The sequence below is a fragment of the Dromiciops gliroides genome, chromosome 5 (genome assembly GCF_019393635.1).
Source record: "Dromiciops gliroides isolate mDroGli1 chromosome 5, mDroGli1.pri, whole genome shotgun sequence".
NCBI classification, from domain to species: Eukaryota; Metazoa; Chordata; class Mammalia; order Microbiotheria; family Microbiotheriidae; genus Dromiciops; species Dromiciops gliroides.
This window is the reverse complement of record NC_057865.1, coordinates 111938717-111961068: the sequence shown is the minus strand read 5'-3', so window position 1 is coordinate 111961068 and position 22352 is coordinate 111938717. Positions and strand designations below refer to the sequence as shown.

The 22352-nt window shown below is 38.2% G+C and overlaps 1 protein-coding gene across 1 annotated transcript in view; it reads left to right on the top strand.

Moving 5' to 3' along the window:
- The window catches only part of LRGUK (leucine rich repeats and guanylate kinase domain containing), a 130567-nt gene that overhangs the window by 52591 nt on the left and 55624 nt on the right, over positions 1–22352 (top strand). The window contains 3 exon segments of the mRNA XM_043967863.1: positions 817–930; positions 4781–4982; positions 7663–7758. Coding sequence (XP_043823798.1) covers positions 817–930; positions 4781–4982; positions 7663–7758 — 412 coding nt within the window.

Here is a 22352-nt window from a genome sequence, read left to right as displayed (position 1 = left end):
CAGAGGAGGATGAGTTGAAAAAAAAAATTAAGAATATTTGTCCAAAGAGAGAAAGATGAGAGGGATATAAATGCTATCCTTAAGTATTTGCTTTTTTTATGGAAGAAATGAAAATATTTTTTTCTTTTTAAAAATAGTATTTTTTTCCCAATTACATGTAAAAACAACTTTAAACATTCATTTAAAAAATTGGGTTTTGAATTTTCTCCCTTTCTTCCTCCTCTCTCCCCCTCCCTAAAAAGTTAAGAATTTTAAATAGGTTATATATGTGCAATTACATAAAACATATTTCCATATTAGTCATGTTGTGAAAGAAGAAACAGATCAAAAGGAAAAAACCATGAAGAAGATAAAGAAAGTAAAAATAGTATCCTTTGGTATGCATTCAGACTTCATCATTTCTATCCTTAAGTATTTGAAGGACTTACTTATAAAAAGTAATTTAGACATGTTTTGCTTTATTCCAAAGACCCAAAACAGGACTCGTGAATGAAATTGCAGAGAAGCATATTTTAACTTTATATAAAGAGATATATAGATACAGATATGGATTTTTTAAAAACCTTATTAACTCTTGCTGGGAAGGTTGGAAAGTGTGGATTCATGCTTAAAATAAATGACATTTAAGATTACTATGGTTCGATGATATGGGTTTTTAAAAGCCCTATTGTTTTTAGTTCAACAGAATTGTTAATTTCTGAAATGCTTATGGGGTCTGATAATCAGAAATTAGAGGTACCAGGGCATTGAGTTTATATTAGAATTCTTCATAGAAAAAAGTTCCACCCCCAAAATAACTTATTTTTTTAATTTCAGGGAAAATTTATCTTGACATATCAATATAACAAACATAATTATGGATTAAGTAGGGATACTGTAGAAGGCATTGCAAGAGATGGCCTGGCAAGCTGTGTTCACTTGGAAATTGAGGTAAGGACTTTTCTTCCTTTGTTGGGTTTTTTTTTTTTTCAAATTCAATTAAGCAACAAATACTTATTGATTACCCCCTCATCAGGCCATCATGGAAGCTATAAGAAAGTATAAAATATAATCTCTTCTCTCAAGGAGTGTGTATTCTAGTGAAATAACAATATGCCAATATAATAACAATTTAACAATCCCAGAGTTGTCTTTCCCCAATATGAATGTTTCCCTGACAGCTTCTTTCCTTTTCTTTATGTCTACTACGTGTTTTCTTTTTTTATTTGTTTCATTTTGTTTGGGGAAAGCTCATTCCTATTCCCTCACATCAAATAAAGGCACACATCACATCACATTTCCATGACCAATGTAATTTCACAACAATATTCTTGGTATAAACAAACCCCGTTTTACTATCCAGACACCTGACCGCAATGTCATTTGGCTTACGGACTTCTGATGCATTTTCTGAGCCACGATCTGAGCTAGTACCTGAGCCCCAGTGGCTTCAAATCCTAATGGAATTAACTGTTCCCTATTTTGTCTAATTTCATGTTTTATTGGGATCCATGAACGTTGGGAGGGTTTAGGGATGTCTGTCTGTGACTTGACTGTATACAGGGACTTCTCTTTAATAGCAGGATATTTTGCAAACTGCTTCTGGTATAAATCTTTAAGCATCTGGGTGGTTTGTTTTGTTGTTGGGTTTTTTTTTTTTTTAGTATTTTATTTTATCTTTTTCCTTGGCATAAAATATAATTTTTGAACATGTTTTTGAACTAGAGAATTTTATAACTAGAAGGGACTTTTGAATTCATCTAGAAGCAGTCCAGTTTTGTAAATAGTAGAGCAGATGAATAAAAATCCATAGTTGTATGGGCCAAATGAATTTAAAAAAATTTTTAAAATATGGATTTTTGGCCGTAATGCAGAAGCACTAAAAATGGTTTAGTCAACTTGAATAGTATAACATGTGGGTTTAGGAATAATGAAACTCACTGAATAATTTTGATCAAGTGAGTAAAAATACCGTTAAATTTAACAGACTGAACTATTCTTTTAATTTAGCATATTATGACTTTTATTGACAAGTACAAATATTCAAATATATAAACAAGAAGAAAAAAGAAAAGAACACAATATGACAGAATAACGTGATAGCACATATAACTATAACCTTCTGTTATTTACAAATTGTTTAAAACAAACACCAAAAAAATGCATATACTAACTTTAACTGAGAGATAATTAGATCCCCATTTGTTTTCATGATCCCTTCTGAAATTCTTTCCCATACTTCTATCTGAATTTTGTTTTGGTTATTGCTGAGTTTATTTATATAATTATAGTTAGAGGGTATCTTTTTCTTTTAGTTATGCTTTCTTCACCCATCACTCTATCACTCAATAAGAATATAGAACCATAGTGATCAAGCTGAAAATCAGATTAAAAGCTGTTGAGTCCAACCCCCCTCATCTTACAGCTAAGGAAACTGAGTCAGCCCAGAGAACTTAAATGACTGGTCCAGGCTCAAATACCTATTACCTGACATGGGATTTGAACCCAGATCTTCCTGATTTTATGTCCAGTGCCTTTTTAAAAATAGTCTTCATAATCCTTTTAATGATGTGATGATATTCAAATACATCCATATATTATAATTTCCTCAGTCATTCCCCAATTGTTTCACACAGAACTTGTTTTCAAATGTTTTTATTATTATAAATAATGCTCCTAGGAATATTTTTGTATATACATATCTTTTTTCCTCTGTCTACAACCATAGTAATTCCATGATAATGGTTTTGAATTTGTCATTTCAGTGTAGATCTTGGATATCCAGAGATGCTTTTTACAAGTTTTCCCTAGTTTGTTTCTTTTGTATTCCAAATGTGTAGATAGATGGATAGATAGATAGATAGATAGATAGATAGATAGATAGATAGATAGATAGATAGATAGATAGATATAGAGCTATCTACACACACACACACACACACACACACACACACACATAATTAAATTCACCTATTTGGACCCTTGTCTTTTCTAACAAGACATGAATGGCTAAGAATTTTTCACCCAACCATAGTTGAGAAATCAATGACCTTCCATTATCCTCCACCTTTTTACAATTATACAGCTATATATATTTTGAATTTATTGAGCTGTATGATGTGACTATGAAGGTACTACTTGACTGCCTCACGGGTGTGTGGTAGTGATCTTGGGTTATCAAAGGTTTTGCCAGTCCTACCAAGCTAGAAATGTTTTGATTACAGGGACAGTAGTAATCTGTGTTTGGAGTGTAAGCACTGACCAGCCTCATTTTAGAGAGGCTCATCATCAGATTTGCCAGGGTGATAAATGTCACATCAGTACTAAAAAAAACCCAAAAAACATTTCAGTAATCTCTAGTTGAAGGAACTGATAAAGTCATGGATCCTTGACGTGTTAAAGTAATAATGATATGAGTTGGTGGTCATTTATGTTTTGCCAAAATATTAGCCAATTTCCCCAACAGTTTTTGTTGATTAATTTCTTCCTCAGTTACAGTATTTTATGAGTTTATCAAATAATATTCTACTATGTGTTTGGTTATATATCTTCATTATCTAATCTACTCTACTGAATCTTTTCCCTAATTTTTTTATATCTTACCAGTTTTTTTTAAATTAATAAAGTATTTTATTTTTTTCCCATTACATGTAAAGATAGTTCTCAACTTTTGTTTATACAGGCTTTCCAATTTCAGATTTTTCTCCCTCCCTCCCCTCCCTTCCCCCTCCCTTAGACAGCAGGTAATCTGATATAGGTTTTATATATATATACATAATAACATTAATCCTATTTCTGCATTAGTCATGTTATAAGAGAAGAATCAGAGCAATGATGAAAAACCTCAAAATAGAAAAAAAACAACAGCACCAAAAACAAAAGAAATAGTATGGTTCATTCAGCATCTATACTCCGCAGTTCTTTTTTTTTTTTTTTCCTGGATTTGGAGATCCTCTTCTATCATGAGTTCCCTGGAACTCTTCTGTACCATTGCATTGGTGAGAAGAATATAGTCCATCACAGTAGATCAACACTCAATGTTGATGATACTGTGTACAATGTTCTTCTGGTTCTGCTCTATCTTACCAGTTTTAATAATGCTATAGAGTATAATCTGAGTTCTGGCAGTACAAGTCCCCCTTACCCCTTAATTTGCCATTTCCCCCCTCTTTAATATTTATTGCTTCTGCCACCCTTTACCCTTCCCCCCTCCCCCTGAAATCCTGCCCAGGATTAAAAATAACATGTGGGAAACCAAGATTAATTTTAATATTTTATTGGCCCATATCATTGGCTCACAGCTTTGGGAACAAGCTCACAATGTACAGTATAATAAATCTTCCCTGCCTCCCAACACTGCTACCAGAAAGAAAGGACTTCATATTCATCAAGGCATGTTCCTCTCCCCACCCCCTGACATTCACAAGCACCATTACTCCTCTCAACATGCCATTCAAACAAGAGTCCAGGATACCTCAAGACTGTTGTTGTTTATCTCTATTATAATGCCTGGCATATATTGACAGAGTTCTGCGCATTCCCAGTGCAAGCTTTGGAGAGCAAGTTCAGTCATCCTGACAATGATTTAACTGTATGTCTGTGTGTGGAGCACGCTCAGGTTGTCTTGTCTGGTTCACCATTGTTTGATAGGTCCCAGGAGGGACCACTCATTTCATGCTGGTAATATAAAATGAAATAAAAACTATTTTAATGTACTATCTGAAGACAGTTCCAGTAGTTATCTCAGGTGAATTGTCTATCATTGTCTTCAATTTCATTTATTTTCCCTTTCATCTCAAAGGGTGTGAGAAGTTTGAAACATTCCTACTTTGAGCCTCGATATATCCTGCTAGTGCCAATGAACAAAGAAAAATATGAGGGGAGTTTGCGGAGAATGGGCCTCTTCAGTCGTTCAGAGATTGAATTTTCTGTCTCAAGAGTTGATTATTATGTTGAAATAAATCAAGATTATCCAGGTTACTTTGATGCATTAATCAATACAGGTAAGTAACTTTCATGGAAAAAGTTGTAACTTTTATTTTGGAATTGAGAAGCTACTGAGTTAAAAGTTTTATGTCAGGAAAATCCTTAGACAAAACCATAAATATTCCTTGTTACGTTGAATAATAGTGAAGCAATCTAGCCCTGTTAACATTTAGTGACTAGTTTCTATACTCCTCACTTACTGTGAGTTCCATATGTCTCTGTGCCTTACAATCCTAGATTGTAAAATGGGGGTGGGGGGGAGTAGGTGATACTATTCACTTCGTATCACCATTGAGATGCTTTGAGATCAACAAATTCAGATTAGTACATGGGAAAGTGTGAAACCTGCAGAAAAGTCTTGTTCTGCTGCCTCATTCTGGCATGAACTTGTCCCTGGACTCTCAAAGATTATACCCAAACAAGTGTAATTTCTGGCTGTTTCTAACAAGCAAGAAAAAGCTTTAAATACAGTTCTGACAACAAGACTATGAACTAAGACAACAGTCCATGCACTGGTCTCGCTAAGTATGGAGAAATACATTACCAATTAGGTGACCACAAGGTGATGAATTTGGGGGCCATATCCATGAAGCAGATTTAATCTATGAAGTGATGCTCTTTTGTCCTTATAATGAACACTCTCATTGCCCTGGGGAGAAAAAAAAGGAGACCAGAAGACATTGTTCTAGTTAACTGAAAGGACAGACTACAGATTCTCCTCATGGAGGCAGTTTGGTGTCTTCACACTCAACAGCATTAAGAATCATTTCATAGGACTTTTGGTTATCCTATAGTATTTGTGATTCACACACACACACACACACACACACACACACACACACACAAATCCAGCCCTGAAAATAACTGCATCTTTCCCACCAACATTTGTTGCAGAGGATGAAATAGCAAAGCAAATCTTTGAAGACCTTCACAGGGTCCCACAAACAAGTCCACATGTATCTTGAGTGATGAAAAAATATTTTGCATAATATTGTTAGGAATGAAGAAGTGAAAGAGGTCAAAGACACAGATCTATTGAAATATTAAAGTGTGTGCAAAAATACATCACTTTAAAGCCTTTCACTTATATATAATGAATGCTTCTTTTAAGAAGAGAGGGCCCTAAATATGGTGAAACACCGAACAACATTACAAAAAATGAAGCTAATCTTATCCTAAAAGTTAGGAAATGACTGATTACTGACTTGCAAGTCATTTTAGAATTGTCTGTGTAAAGTCAGATCATCAAATGATTAGTACGAAGGTCAAAAGGTCAATTTCGTAAAGAATAAAAACGAGAAGATTCTGCACATAAGTAAAATAGTTCTATTTGGCTTGCTTTGAATCTCTACTGAATCTTAAAAATAAAAGTAGAGGGAAGTAGGGCGGGAAGATGGCTCAGTAGATAGAGTGCAGGGCCTGAAGTCGGGATTTGAACACAACTTTTCCTAACTCCAAACAGAGAGACATGACAGCTAAGAGCATCATCAGTTTGGAATACAAGCCAATTTGAAAAATACAGAGGAGAAAGCCAGAATGCTAACAGAATCTCCATACCAAAAAAAAAAAAAATAGAGAACCAAACAAATATGGGGGAAAAAATTGGCTTCACATTAGATCAAACTAAATCAGATCATCCTGTTAAGGTTTTATAGATGAAATTGAAAGGAGGACTATAGCTTAATATGAAATGGAACATTTTTTCCATAATTTCTATAGAAATAAATTCTCTTCATTGATGACAATGGAACTACCTCCCTTCCTTAAAATGGAAGTGGAAATAACAGTCAAGAGAATGAAATCAGGAAGAGTGCCTCTGCTTGACTATGTGTGTATATTATGCATAGGAAATCCATGCTAAAGATGACACAGTTTTAAAGACTCTACAGAAATGATTTTTAAGATCCATCAGGGAGGAAAAAAACTCCTCTTTTGAGTTTTTCAAACTCAAGAATAGAAATTCTCAGGAATTGCAATGTCAAAGAAGTTGCAATAGAATAGAAGAAATTACAAATAGCAAAAATAGTCAACCAAGAAGAAATCAGTCACCTATATGCTTTATTTCTATAAAAATCTTCATGTTCTATTCATGCATTGAGTTTATCCTTAATGAGAAATATGAGAAAGGAACAGCAGATCTTGATAGACCATTCTCTAAAGCAGTCTGTGTCTTCACAATTGTGCCATTGACTAAGAGTTATAGAGAATAAACTCCCACTGTTTATTGTTTGTTGATGTTAAGAAAGTGACATAATAGAGCAAAATGCAGCCATAAAGGCTGGTTTCCTCTAAGATGTGTCCTATACAGATATTTACATTATATGTGATTCATTGGGGGCAGCTAGGTGGCGCAGTGGATAAAGCACCAGCCCTGGATTCAGGAGGACCTGAGTTCAAATCCAGCCTCAGACACTTGACCATGGGGGCCATGGCCCCCAAATTCATCATCCCACTGCCAACCTGGAACTTTAGGAACTTAGACTAATCCTCAGATAATAATAGATTTTCCTCACAAAAAGTAGACTATTAACTAATATTAATCATTACTTAGTAATAGCTCAGATGGAGACTTGGTAGGAGAATAGACTGAAATTTGTGAAATATATTCATGTTACTTATCCATTACCATTAATAATTGAGAATTTGCTGTTTTTATATGCCTTTTGCCTTAAAAAATGTTTTCTCTTTTACCGGTAGATGATATGAACCTTGCATACCAGAAACTGTGTAAGCTCATTAGAGAATACCTTGGTTTGTCTGACCAACTTGACAAGACTATACCTGGCATTGCAGGTACTATTAATATCATCTAAAAACTGTGTTACTTAGGTGGCAATACTAATTTCTTTTCAAACAAATGTAAATTCATCGTATCTATTTGGTTCTCTAAGAAAAGTATCTTGGTCAAAGGCAGTTTCTGTAATTTCAGGACTGTAACATGGAAGCTGCATGACCCCCATGACCCCGGGAAGTTTACTTAACTTCTGGAAAGTTAGTTGCCCTTCCCAGTTTCTAGACTGCTTCTTGGGTTGTGGTCATGTTTTCCCAACTTCTTTGCTATTTGAGTCATCAATTCTGAGGAAATTTGACTTTAACTCTGGTCTACCTCACTGTTATAATGGAACTCTAGTGAAACTCACTAAGGATTATGCTGAGGGGCAGCTAGGTGGCTCAGTGGATAGAGCACCAGCCCAGGATTCAGGAGGACCTGAGTTCAAATCCAGCCTCAGACACCTGACACTTACTAGCTGTGTGACCCTGGGCAAGTCACTTAACCCTCATTGCCTGGTCAAGAAAAAAAAAAGCATTATGCTGAAAAATGCAACAGAAGGTAGGTGGATCGTTGCCCAATCAGGTAAGCCCTTTCTTTAGAAGTGACCTTCAAAGGGAATCAGCTTTCTTGGCCATATAGGTATTTCCCTGCATGACATCTTTGCATTTCTCAGTAATCTGGTCATATCTACTTCCCTTTCTATCACCCCCTTCTTCTTGATCTGCCACATCTGACCTGTCTAAAAACACAGGCAATTTCAGGGGTTAGTGGAAAGTAGCCTTCACATGTTACTTAATAAAATTATTTGCAAAATATTATCAGGGACTATTAAGATTCTTTAAAATATTTATACTTAATGTGGTGTGGGAGAAAGAGGACTGGATCAGGAGTCAGAAGATATGGGTTCACATTTCAATTTCCCCACTAAGGGAGTAAATCATTTCACATCTATGGGCATCAGTTTCCCTATTCGTAAAATGAAGGATAATCTTTAAATCCCTTACATTTCTAAAATCGTGTGGTCCTATGATTCTTGTGTTGACTTTCACTAAACCTTCTAAATTTGTATAACTGCTTAGCTTGTTAAGGATTAATTGGTCAGGTGGCTCTGATCTATTTGAAAATTGTGTAAAGAGTGACAGAGAAAAAGTTGGAGTTAGAGGCATGAGGTACCCCAGGCCAGCTGTTTTCTTCTTATTTCTCCTTAGGTGTAAATACTAAGTAGCCCTTATGGTTCAGAGAACCTCATAAAGGAGACACCCTTTCAACTGGTATTTTTGTATCTTTCAGTTAACAAAGGGTAAAGGGCCCCTGCCTATGTTTTTTGCTTGGAGGCCCAGAATGTCAACCCTATGCCACTGTCATGCACTGAAAATGAAGACAAAGTTAACCTAATGGACAAATTATAGCTGTGTGACCTATTGTCACTCCCTTAACCTCCCTGGCCCCCAGATTCCTCTTCTTAAAAAGAAAAAGTGATTGGACAAGATGATCATTAAGACCCAATTTCCTTCTCTGTAAAATGAAGTTAATTATACTTGTACTACCTACCTCACAGGGGTGTTGTGAGAATCAATTGAGATAATTGCATGTAAAATACTTTGTAAACTGTAAGGCATTATAAATGTCAGCAATAATTATTTAATATCAGTAACTTACGATGAAGAATGAATCTAATTCCTGTTTTTTGTTGTTGTCTTTTTAAAATCAGTGGTAGTAGTTAGAACGTTTCTGAGGTTTTTTTAAACCATGTAAGTCAACCTGATCTAAGTGGAGAAAGCTCAGATTTTGGTCAAATACCATTGGTCATGGATAAAATGATAATTGAAAATAGAGTAGAATGACAAACTTTCAGATCTTCTGAAGAATTACATCATTTAAAAACAGATTTTTCTTTCTTTTTCTGCTCAACTGGTCCAGGAAATCCTTGAACCAACCAAAGTTTCCATAGCACAAAGGCCTAAAAATATGTGTTATGAAAATAACTAAAGTAAGCTAAATATGTGCTTCCTGATGCTGCATATACTAATTTTAATGTATTCAGAACCCTTTCATCATCTCTATATATTTCCATATTTCTTCTTACCTGGCCTGGCAGAATCCATGGTTCCCAATGAGCCTTTGAACAACTTGACTTGGATCCTCAATATGAGGATAATATACTTCTAAATAAAATTATCAATGTGAGAATTCAAAACCAACCAAAAAGTTGATTTGCTGTTGCTATTTTATTACAAACTAGTAAGCCAGAGAATGGAGATGGGACAGCTGAAGGCTTTGAACGAGGTCAGAAAGTGGCACATCATGAATTGCATGTTCTTAGTGTATAGCTTGAGCTCTTTGGGCCACAATAGAAGAATGAGTCTGAAGACTCATCTCATTGAGGCATGTTAAGTGCTATAAATAATGAATACTTAGCTCAGGAGATAAATGATGTTCAGACTGAAAACCCTTTCCTCTACTAAAGTACAGAGGTCCCCCTTAGACCTACCCTTCTTAGCCATTATCCATCCACATTTGGCCAATTCTCCTTTGACCAAGAACTTGCTGCTACCATACCTCCTCTTGTCTTCCTCTCTCCTATCTCATACATCAGGAGCAAGTTTTCCCTGCCTTCCAAGGCAACAATTAGCTCATCTGATAAATTCATTGGACTGATGTGCTTAGGGGAGAAGGCTAATTAATGGCAGCTCCTCAAGGCTTTCCTAGCCTAGGTCACACATGTGCATGATAGCAAGGGCCTTCAGAAGATAATAAACAATGATTATTTGGTCTTTCTATTGTGTTGTATTGTACTGATTTTGTATTCATTAAATAAACAAATAAAATATATAAAGCAATACAGATGAGGTTGGTGTAAAATCTCTGACATCAATTGAAGAAATGTATTATTATATAATATAATGTGACTTCTTGAAATGATATACTCTTAGAATTTTGGGGGGGAGGTCTAGACCTGTGATTTAAATGGTGTCGAGAACTCCCAATGTGGAATCTCCCTCAAACAATGTAGATGATTATTTTGCCTTTAACATATAGTTTTAAGTAATTGCTTAGAAACAATATTCTTAAGAATATTACAAAAAGAATTTCTCTCTTAAAAAATTGTCAACTCACCAATGAGATGATTTCCAGGGTTTATTTTTTTTAATCTCTAATTTCTTTAATCTTTTTTTTAATCTCTAAGACATTATGCTAGGAAGCTAATGAGACATTATCTACAATTTAAGGGGGTACCCAGTTTATCTTAATGCATAATAAAGGATCAGATCAGGTGGACTTAGGGGTTCTTCTTAGGCCCATAGTGGTCTGAGAATTTAAGAACTCAGAGAAATGTCAGAGACCCTCTAGTCTAATCTCTGCCTGAATATCAGTCATATTTATAATACCCCAAATATCTAGCCACTGATGACAGATTTCTAGACTGCAAACCCACTCCCCCAAAGCAGCCAATTCCACTTGTGGGCAGCTTTTGTTAGAAAGTTTATCTTTCAATTAAGCCAAAATCTGCCCTGGAGCAATTTCCTACCCCTCCCCAATTACATCTAGTTTTACCCTCTGGTCCAAATCAAAGTAAATTTAATCCCATTTATGTATTAAGATATTTGAAGACAATTATCTTGTCTCCCAATCCTCCCCTCCCCAACTACTTATCTACAGTTCTTTCAATTGATCCTGGTATGGTGTAGTCTCCAGTCCCCTAACTATCCTGGCTAGCTTCTTCTGAATTCTCCTTAGCTTATCAATGTACTTTCTAAAATGTAGCATCCAGAAGGGAATACATTAACGCAGAGATGGTGTGCCCAAATGACAGTACAGTTGGATTGTTGTTTCACTCACTATAGATGCTACAACTTTCTTAATGCAGTTGAAGAGAACATTGGGGCTTTCATATCGTTTTAATTTATAGCTGACTCATATTGAGTTGGCAGTTTCTGCACACAAACTGTTGTCTAACTTGCTGCTTCTATTGTTTACTTGAAAAATTGATTTTAGGAACCCAAGCATAGAAACGTATCTTTATTGCATCTTATTTCGTTAAATTTGGCCCATTTTTCTAGCCTGTTGAGATATTTTCGGAGCCTGACGATATTTTTCATTGTGTTAGCCTGTCTCTCAGCTTTATGTCATCTACAAAATTGCTATGCTGGCCATTGATGGCTGAATCTAAACCACTGGCAAAAATGTTAGTAAATACAGTGCCAAGGGCAGATCCCTGAGTCTCTCCACTATAGTGAAAGCTCTCTTCAAGTCAAATTTGACCCGTTAATGGCTACATGTTTCCTTCCTTCCTCTCTCCTTCCCTCTTCCCTTCTTTCTTTCCTTCCTCCTTTCTGTTCTTCCTTTCTCTTCCTTTGTTCCTTCCTTCCTCGCTTCCTCCTTCTTTCCTTTCCTTCCTCTCTTCCAATCCTTCCTTCCTTGCTTCCTTCCTTCTTTCAGGCTACTTATGGGTGGGATCCTACTACTTATTGACATAGGAGCTTTGACCTGCACTGTTTCTGACTTGGGACAGTTCATACCTCCTTAAGCAATTTGGTGCCTCCCTCACTCCTAAGGATTCACTATTTTGATGCCAGATTTATTTAAGAACACCTGGTTGACTTAGCTTACTATAGCTCAAAAGATCCACCAGTCTAGTCTCTCGAGGAGTTGGGATTATAGGCCTGCACCACCACAACCAGGCAATGCCTATATTCTGTGAATGTAGTCATTCAAATAGTTCAAAATCCACATATTCTATTCTATATCTCTGTAAGTTCCCCAAAAGCATAGCACAAGAAACTTTGTCAAATTCTATCTACTTCATCACCTTGATCCACCAGTCTAGTTTCCAAGTAAGAAAGGAAATGAACTTAGCCTGACATCACTTGTTATTGATGAATCCATGCTGGCTTTTGGAGATCATTGCTTTCTTTTCTAAATGCTCCCTAGGCATTCCTGGAATACATCCTGGAATTTTGGCAGAAATCAAAATAAACTTCATTAGCTTAGAGTTTTAGACTCCACCTTCTTCTTTTTATTGAAAGTCAAGGGGCAGCTAGTTGGCTCAGTGGATAGAGCACCAGCCCTGGAGGCAGGAGGACCTGAGTTCAAATTTGACCCCAGACTCTTAACACTTATTAGCTGTGTGACCCTGAGCAAGTCACTTAATCCTCATTACCCCACAAAACAAACAAACAAAAACCACATTGAATATCAATAGGAGCACTGGAAGCTCTGTATCTGAGGTTGAAACATTTTGGGCTTGAACGCCTATGCTTTCTATTATAAGACTTCTTCTAAGTCACATATACATCCTATGGTACCTGCAAGTCAACAGATTAAGTGGTGACTTCTTCTCCCTCCTTTAAAGGTGGTGAAATCTCATCCTTTTATTATGATCCCTAGAAAAATGTTCTTAATCACTTCAGAAATTATAGACCACATTTTGGCATGTAAATAAGCATCTTCATTTTCCTACAGTCAATGTCAATTTTCTCAGTTAAAATTGATTTTTATACAATTTCTCAGAAGAGGGAGGTCTAGATTGTGAGTATTTTCAAGAAGTGAAGGCTGGCTCTGCCTAAGTTTCTAATTTTAGCTTGGTTCTATTTTTTGAAGACCCCAAGTATATTAGATGTAAGAATGGCTCTCTCTACTATTTGAATTTCTATAATTATGGTGCATTTCTATGACTTTGTTTTTAGCTAACTTCTGTTTATATTAAAGCAGGACCTCCCGCCAGCAATAAGACTCTCAATGGGATGCCACCATACCTAATTCCATCCCCAAGGCGTTTGGAAAAACTGGAAGCAGAAGGTGTTTTAACAGAGTTTCCCTTTGGGGTTCAGAATCAGGAAAAGGTTTCTGTGAACCAGGACTTAACTCCTTCCCAGAACCATCAGATGACTCAGGAGGGAGAAACCCATAGACTAAAAGTCCCTTCCAACAATCAAAATGCTTCACAACATTCCAGCCCAGATTTATCTCATATTCCCCAGCCAGCCCAAGACAAGGAAACTGATAACCATCCTAAGCCCACAGATCTCCAAGACTTACCCCCAAATCAGAAACATACTAATGGAGCAGGACTAGAAAACCCAGATATCAATTCTAACAGAAATAGTCCTGATAAGAAACCATTAGTCCATACAGAAGGCTCCTCTGAAAGCCAGGTCATGCCAATCCAGGATGAAGCAAAAAACGGTGGCCTATCTGCCACCAATGAGTCTCACCAAGAGATTTCACAACGCTCAGACACACCTCCATCTCACAGCCCTCATAAAGACCAGGATGAGGAATCTGGTGAGGCCAAAGTTCCTTCTGCTCATCCTGAGCCTCCACAGAAATCTGACCCATCTCCCTCCAGCTCTCAGACCACTCAGAATAAGGAAGTCAAGGAAGATGAGCTTTCTTCCAACTCTAAACTTCCAAAAGAGCCTGAACCAAATCTACCACCCAGCACACAAACTGTCCAAAATGAGGAACTGAGTGAAGCAGTACTCCCTCATGCCAATCCTTCCCACTCTGACTCAACACAGAACCTTGGCTCATCTCCCAAAGAGCCTCAGATGCCTTCAGAGGAAGAAACCCCAAAACCAGAAGTCATTCGAGTGGATACTCCTTACCCTGAAGATCCACCAAGAAGTCAAAAACAGACTCAAGAAAAGGATGCCCCAATCTCATTGCTCCCTCCAAACAGGTGGGCTCCTACCAGGCTGCCACAACCCCGAATGCTAGCTCCTCTCCAAAGCAGGAGGCCATCTCCCAGGTTGGAAGCTCCCAGCAAATCCCATTCACCAAACAGGGAATCTGCCTTAGAACAAATGGTAGACCAAAACATAACTCCTTCTCCCAGGCCCCAGCCATCCCAGGAAGGAGAAATCAAACTTCCTCCCATTAGTCCTCTCAATTCCAATCCTCCACAGAACACGCATTTAACTCCCTCTGATAATTCCCTGAAAACTCAAGAAGAGAAAGACAGTGAAATAAAGCTCCCTCTCATCAGTCCTCCCCAACCTGAACCACAATTGCACCACAGTTCCAGTTTGACCCAAGAAGAAGAGGCTCATCAAATTAAACTCCCTCACCTCCCTACTCCCTTCTCAGAAGTCCAGCAGAATCAAGGTCTAGATCAGCCTCAAGCCCACAGACAGAAAAAAGAAAAGAAAACTCAACAAAGAGAGTTGACCTCCAACAGGAAGATTACAGACAAGGTGCCAAATCAGGAGTCAGTTCAGGTGAGAGCCAAAAAACCCTCTTCTCTCAAAAGAGAGACAGCTAAAGGGCCAGCACAGATTAAAAAGACAAGTTTGGAATCAGGAGCCCATAATAAGCAGAATCCTACAAAACTACCAGAACCTACCAACCCAAGCCCACCTGAAGGCTCCAAAGTGAATCAGGATGGAGAAACCCCTCCATCAGAACTTCCTGAACCATCCCAAGCTGAACCACTTATAGGAAATGACAATCAGCCACAGGAAGATAGAACTCAAAAAGTTCATTCAAGCAAAAAGGTTCCTGCTAAGCTCGCCAAAAATGAGCTGATTCCAAAGGTAAGAGTGCCTAAAAAGGCGGCCATCCCCAAAGACAGGGAATCTTGAAAGCTTTTCCCACAATGTCAGTGAGGTTCCAATGATCAACCACCAATCAGCTCAGGAGGGACAAGTCCATAAAAACAGATTCCTCTAGAGCAAAAAATTTTTCATCAGCACAGGAGGACAGTTTAGTTACAGAGGAAAAAACAATGAAAAGAAGGCAGATTTATACAAAGGGGAACTCTGAGACGAAAGAGACCTTGTCAGAACCCCCAAAGAATGAGCCCTTGCCCCCAACTAAGCAATCAGCCAAAGAAGCACAAGCTAATAAAAGGGGGACCAGCCAGAACAAGGAGAGCTCCACAACATTATCTCATAAATACAGTGCATCTTCTGCTAATCAACAAACCAAAGAGAAAAGAACTCCAAAAAAATGGGATGACCCAGAGCCAAGAAACTTCTGCAGGTTCATCACAGGATGAGAGCACTATTCCTCACTAAACCAGCCATCAGCCCAAGTAGAGAGACCCCAAAAAGGAGGGCTTTATGTTAGGAGCACTCAACACCAAGATATAACTCAACCCTGTAGCTTCCAGATAATTAAAGAAGAGGCACCTCCCAGACCAGGGGTGCCACAGAGTGAAAAGATGTGGGCAGGGTCAATGCAGAACTATAAACTCATTCTTTTCTGTAGGCATGAAACAGTATAGTTGGAGGGACGCTAAGGATCCAAGCCTCCCTAGACATCAGGATGCTACAATAATGCTTACTTCATCACCCTAGGCTTCAGTTTTCCTCATCCATAAAATTGAAGGGTTGGGGGGACAGCTAGGTGGCACAGTGGATAGAGCACCGGCCCTGGAGTCAGGAGGACCTGAGTTCAAATCCAGCCTCAGACACTTAACACTTACTAGCCGTGTGACCCTGGGCAAGTCACTTCACCCCAATTGCCTCACCAAAAATACAAACAAACAAAACAAAATTGAAGGTTTGGGTTCAATAGCCTCTGTGAAGTCTCTCTCCAGCTCTGGATCTGTGATCCCATCACAGATTTATCATGGCTGATCATCTTATGGTAGAAAAACAACTGCAACAGATGAGCTCAGTTATACTAATCTGGTCTGCCATGCTTCACAACAAACAGGACTAATCTGGGAGTCACTGAAAGCAGACACGAGCAGGAAGAACTTCTATTAGCTCCCTGAAATACTTCCTTCTGTTCATAAGGGGGAAATGATTATGGAAATCCTCTTCTGAATTTGGATCAGAGACCTGTCTCAGGCAACAATTGGGGGACCCTTCTATGATTGAAGTTGTCAGAGAGTCAGAAAGGTCCCAAGGCTGAATGGTCCTTCCCCAAGAACCATTATATCTTTAAATGAAAGAAACTGGAATTAAGCTGAAATGTGTAGACCACAAGTTAAGCAAACATTTTTTGAGGGTTTTTTTTTTCTTTTACTTATGTTCCAAGGGTATTGTATGATCAAACACCTCACTATTATGCCTCCCTTCTCACTTTAGTTAGAGATCTGAGGTAGATTAGGTCATGTCTACATGATGCCAAAAAAAGTATCAACACATATACCAGCCAATTTGACGAGGAAAACATCAATCAAACCGGTTGTTAAATTTATTCAGCAAATATTTGTTGAACACAGGACATGGTAACATGCTAGGAGATATTTGGTATCATGCAGATAAAGATCACTGGGTGGTTGAGTGAATTTTGCCCTTGGCAGCTGGTTGTGCTGGTATGCCAACATAGTCTTTTAGTCAATTAGAAGCTGCCAAGTTCATATATGTCACTTGTGAGAGAGTGAGTTCAAGGGAGAATATTTTCTTTTAAAAGTCCCTTGTCTAAGGTGTACCATATTAGTCAGTTGGTCAGTCAACAAGCATTTGTTAAGTGCTAACTTCGTGCCAGGCACTGTACCAAACAATGAGAATGCAAGCTGAAAAAAACCAAAACTTCTTGACTGACTATAGTAATGTATGCATAAATAAAATCTTTAGCTTGGTGATGCTACTGATAGGCTGTACACCATGCCCTGAAAGACTTTCTAGAATTGCCCAAGTTTATGTAGCAGATAATGTTACTGACAATTTGCATGTAAATCAAACCATTTTAAATATACTAGAAGATTTTACTATTAAAAATATTTCCTGCTGTGAGTCATTTTGTGATGCAAATAAGTACTCTATTTTATCTCTTCCATCTTTGAAAAAAGCAGTCCTTTTTATACCTCCCTAATCGATTTGCTGTTTCAAATACCATAGCAGCTATTCCAAACCTTTTCATCCCTTCCTCAACAGGATGATACCTCCTCCCCCAACTCTCTCTTCTGATCTTGCTGAGACGAAAAATGAGGCTATTCACCTAGCGCTCCCTCTTCTCTCCTCCTTATATCACATCACTCTGATGTCTTCTTGCACTAGCTCACCCGCGTCTGTCTCATATGAGTACATGTCCCTTCTCCTTGCCAAGGCAAACCCTTCTACGTGCACTCTTGATTCCGTTCCATCCTCTTCCAGCAAACTGCTTCCTCTATCATAACTGCACTCTTCAATGTCTGCCCATCACTGGCTGATTTGTTGCTGCCTACAAACACCCATGTCTCTGTCTCTGTCTCTGTCTGTCTGTCTCTCAATCTCTCTCTCTCTCTCATTTGATTCATCCATTCCCAATAGCTCTTTCGCTCTTATCCCATATCTCTCCTCCCTTTTGTGCCTAAACTCCTTGAGAAGGCCATGTACAATCGATGCCTCCACTTCCTGTCCCCTCATTCTTTCCACTCTCCACAATCTGGCTTCTGACATCATTCAACCAAAACTGCTCTCTCCACAGTTACTAACCTCTTAATTGCTTTTAAAGTCCTTCACAATCTGACTCCTTCCTACCTTTCCAATCATCTTACAGTTACTCCCCTCGAATCACTCTACAATCCAGTGATACTGACTTTATTGATATTCCTCCCACATGACACACACTTCACTTCTCTGTGTCTTTGCATCATCTACCTCTCCATGCACAAAATACTCTCCTTTCTCACCTCCACCGGCTTCACTGGCTTCCTTCAAGAATCAGTTCAAATCCCACTTTCTGCAGGAGTTCCTTCCTGTTCCCAACTACTACTAGGTGCTTCCTTTCTGAAATAACTTTCCATTTTATATACAAATACACACACATATACACACATATGTATATGTATGCACATATATCTTTTATATATATCTAGTTAGGTACGTGTGGTCTCTCCCACCAAAATAAGCTCTTTGAGCATAGGGTCAATGTTTTTGCCTTTCTTTGTACTTCCAATGCTAATAAGTGCTTAATAAATGCTTGTTAACTGACAGATTTGATCAAAGGTATAAAATAATGAGACTGACATTTTAAAACAAATTTACATATCCAAATATCAGAACTTATGTATCAAAATGACTGGTCCCTTTCAAAACAGTGACCTTAAGAATCTACACATTTACTGTAACCATTCAAGTCATTTCTTGAAAGCATTTTTGGAACTATGGTTTTGAAATTGCCTTCAGAACCATTGCTTATGAACTACAAAAGAAAACCAATATTATTCCTTTATAGTCACACCTTGTTTTTGATTAAAAACCAAACCAAACCTGATCGCTCACTTCATTTGTTCAAACTTGGCTCCAAATGACTTTGTTTCCCAAAATTAAATCTTTTTGCTACTGGTCCCATTCAAAACTCCAATCTTATTTAAGGCCCTCATAGCCTTGTTGCTTCTCTGATACTGAAAGGTACTGCAAGGTAACTATAAATTGCCCACAAAGGTCCACTACAAATTTGTTGTCCTATCTTAACTCTGCCCTCATTTCTGCCCACCAATCCCTTTACTCTTACCTGATTAGCTCTCCTAATCCCCTTAACATCTATATCCCAGAACTTATGTTCTCAAACCAGCTACACCATTCCTTTCCCTTTCATTCTCAGGAGAGGAACTTGATTCAGACATTTTTTAATTTAAATTTTATTTTTTAAATTATCAAGCATTTATTTTTTCTTCCTCTCATCTCTCACCTTTGGAAAGAAAAACAGAATTTTTAAAAATGATAGCAATTATTAACAAGCAAAATGAATTCCCATACTGGCTGGGGCTATTGTTGTTCATCCTTCATTTTTGAAGAGGATCAATGACCTCATGGGGTAATGTCTTGACACATACATGAGTTGGCTTTAAGTGAGACAGAGTTGCACAAAGTACTCAGCCTCATTCTCTCTTCCTGAGTCATTGAAGTCCAGTGGCAGGACAAAAGTCAAGACAACTGTCAGTGGCCCAGGATGCAATGGATAACCTTGGTGACTTTGGTGTCTAACCAAGTTCTAAGAGCTCCACAGCACTGACTTCAGCTGCTTTCATGGCCATTGGACCAAATTGTTCTCATCTGCCCATTCCACCAGGGAAAATCTTCACATGCTTAGGATAAAGATCACCTTAACTCCCTGACAGGTTTGAGACCTGTGAGTTACTGATGAAATGGTTTACCAGGCTATGGCCACTGTTCATGCTACAGCTTCTTGGAGCCACAGGTGAGAATTTGGTGAAGGTGAACACCAAAGGTGGATGAGCAGCCCTGAAAAGAGTTCAGCAAGTCTTCACACCAGAGGTACTAGTCCTCCTAGACACCCAGTACACCCCGCTGGCCATGTCTAAAGTCTTCATCTCATTTTATAACTATATTAATGCATCACCTCTTTTTGAGGAGATCAGTAGCATTCTTCATCATTGGTCCTCTGGAATCATGATTGATCATTCATTGTATCAATAAGAGTTCTTCAGCCTTTCAAAATTGTTTATTTTTATAATGTCGTTGCATATTGTTCCCCTAGTTCTGCCCACATTACCCTGAATTAATCTATACAAGTCTTCTCAGGTTTCTCTGAAACTATCCCATTTTTCATTTCTTACAACAAGAGTATTCCATTACATTCATATATCATAATTTGTTCAGTCCATTCCCCAACTGATGGCACCCCTTAGTTTCCGGTTCTTTGCCCCCACAAAAAGAACTATAAATATTTTTGTACTTATAAGACTTTTTTTCTCAGAGTCATGGCTAGGTCAAGGGTATGTATATTTTAGTTACATTTGGGGCATAGCTTCAAAGTGCTTTTCAATATGGTTGTACCAATTCACAGTTCTATCATCAGCAGTGCATCAGTGTGCCTATTTTCCCACAGCCCCTTCAACATTTGTCATTTTCCTTTTTGGTCAACTTTGCCAATCTGTTGGGTATGAGATGAAATTCTATAGTTGCTTTATTTTATATTTTTCTAATTATTACTTATTTGGAACAATTTTTCTTATGGCCATAGATAGTTTGAGTTTTTCCCTTGAGAACTTCCTGTTTGTATCCTTTGACCATTTATCATTTGGGAAATCAGTGAGTCAATAAATATTTTTTAAGTGGTTAGTATGTGCCAGGTGGGGTAGCTAGGTGGCACAGTGGATGGAGCACTAGGCCTGAAGTCAGGAAGACTCATTTTCATAAGTTCAAATCTGATCTCACACTTACTAGTTGTGTGACCCTGGGCAAATCACTTAATGCTGTTTGCCTCAGTTCCCCATCTGTAAAATGAGCTAGAGAAGGAAATGACAACCAACTCCAATATCTTTGCCAAGAAAACTCCAGAAAGGGTCATGAAAAGTTAGACTTGACTGGAGACAACTAAACAACACCAATAGCAATATGCCAGGCACTGTGCAAAGCACTGGGAATACAACTAAAGACAAAAGACAGTCTCTGCTCTCAAGGAGTTCACAGTCTAATGGGGAGACAACATGTAAACAACTATGTACAGTCAAGCTCTATACCAGATAATTTGGAGATAACAGAGGAAAGGCACTAGCAGTAAGGGGAAAATGAGGAAAGCTTCTAGTGGAATATGGGATTTTACCTGGGACTTAAAGGAAGAAGCCAGGGAAGCTAGGAGAAGATGAAAAGGGAGAGAATTCCATGCATGGAAGATAGCCTGTGAAAAATGAGCAGGGAGTTGGGGTGAGGGAGAGGGTGGTGTACAGATCATTAAGGGCTTTGAATGCCCAACAGAGGATTTTATATTTGATCCTGAAGATGATAGGGAACCACTAGAATTTATTGAATTGGGAGGCCATAGTCAGACATGCACTTTAAGATCACTGACAGCTGAATGGAGGATGGAATATAATTGGGAAATATTTGAGGCTACCCATTAGGCAGGTGATGATGTGAGATTGGAAGTCAGGGGAGAGATAGGGTTGGATCTGGAGATTTGGAAGTCATCAACATAGAGATGATCATTGAATATATAGGAGCTGATGCGTTCACCAAGGGAGAAATGTAAAGGGAAAATTTAGAACATAGATGGTGATAGGTAGCCTAAGAAGTGGTCAGAAAGTAGGAGGCAAATTGGGTATCACAAAAACAGTAAAGGGGGGGGCGGGGAGGGAGGGGCAGGATCTTTGCAACAAATTTCTCTAATAAAAGTATCATTTGCAAGCTATATAAGGGATCTATTCAAAGTTATAAAAATAAAAACCTGCTAGTTGCTTTTTTCCCTTTTGTGGTTAGACTCCTGGAGAAGACCATTTACTGTTGATGTCTCCACTTTCTTTCCTCTCAATCTCTTAACTCTCAACAGGATGGATTCCAACCTCAATGAATCCTTTAAGGTAGATGGTATTGTCATCCCCATTTTATATTTTAGGAAACTGAGACAAACATATTAAGTGACTTGCCTAGGGTCACACAGCTAGTGTCTGAGGCTGTATTTGAACTCAGGCCTTCCTGACTTCAAGCCCAGGACTCTGTGCCACTTAGGGCTGGGGAAGGCTTCTTGTAAAAGATAGGATTTCAGTTGGGATTTAAAGAATGCTAGGAAAGCCAGTAGGAAGGGTTAAGGAGGGAGAGCATTCCAGGCATGGGGGACAGCCAGAGAAAATGCCATGCAGAGAGAGATGGTGGATTGTGTTCCCACAACTGCCAGAAGGACAGTGTCACTCGATTGAAGAATATGTGTTAGAAAGTCTTAGCCACATGGTCACATTCCAGCAGCACAGCCCTTGGATAGTTACCACACTCAATGG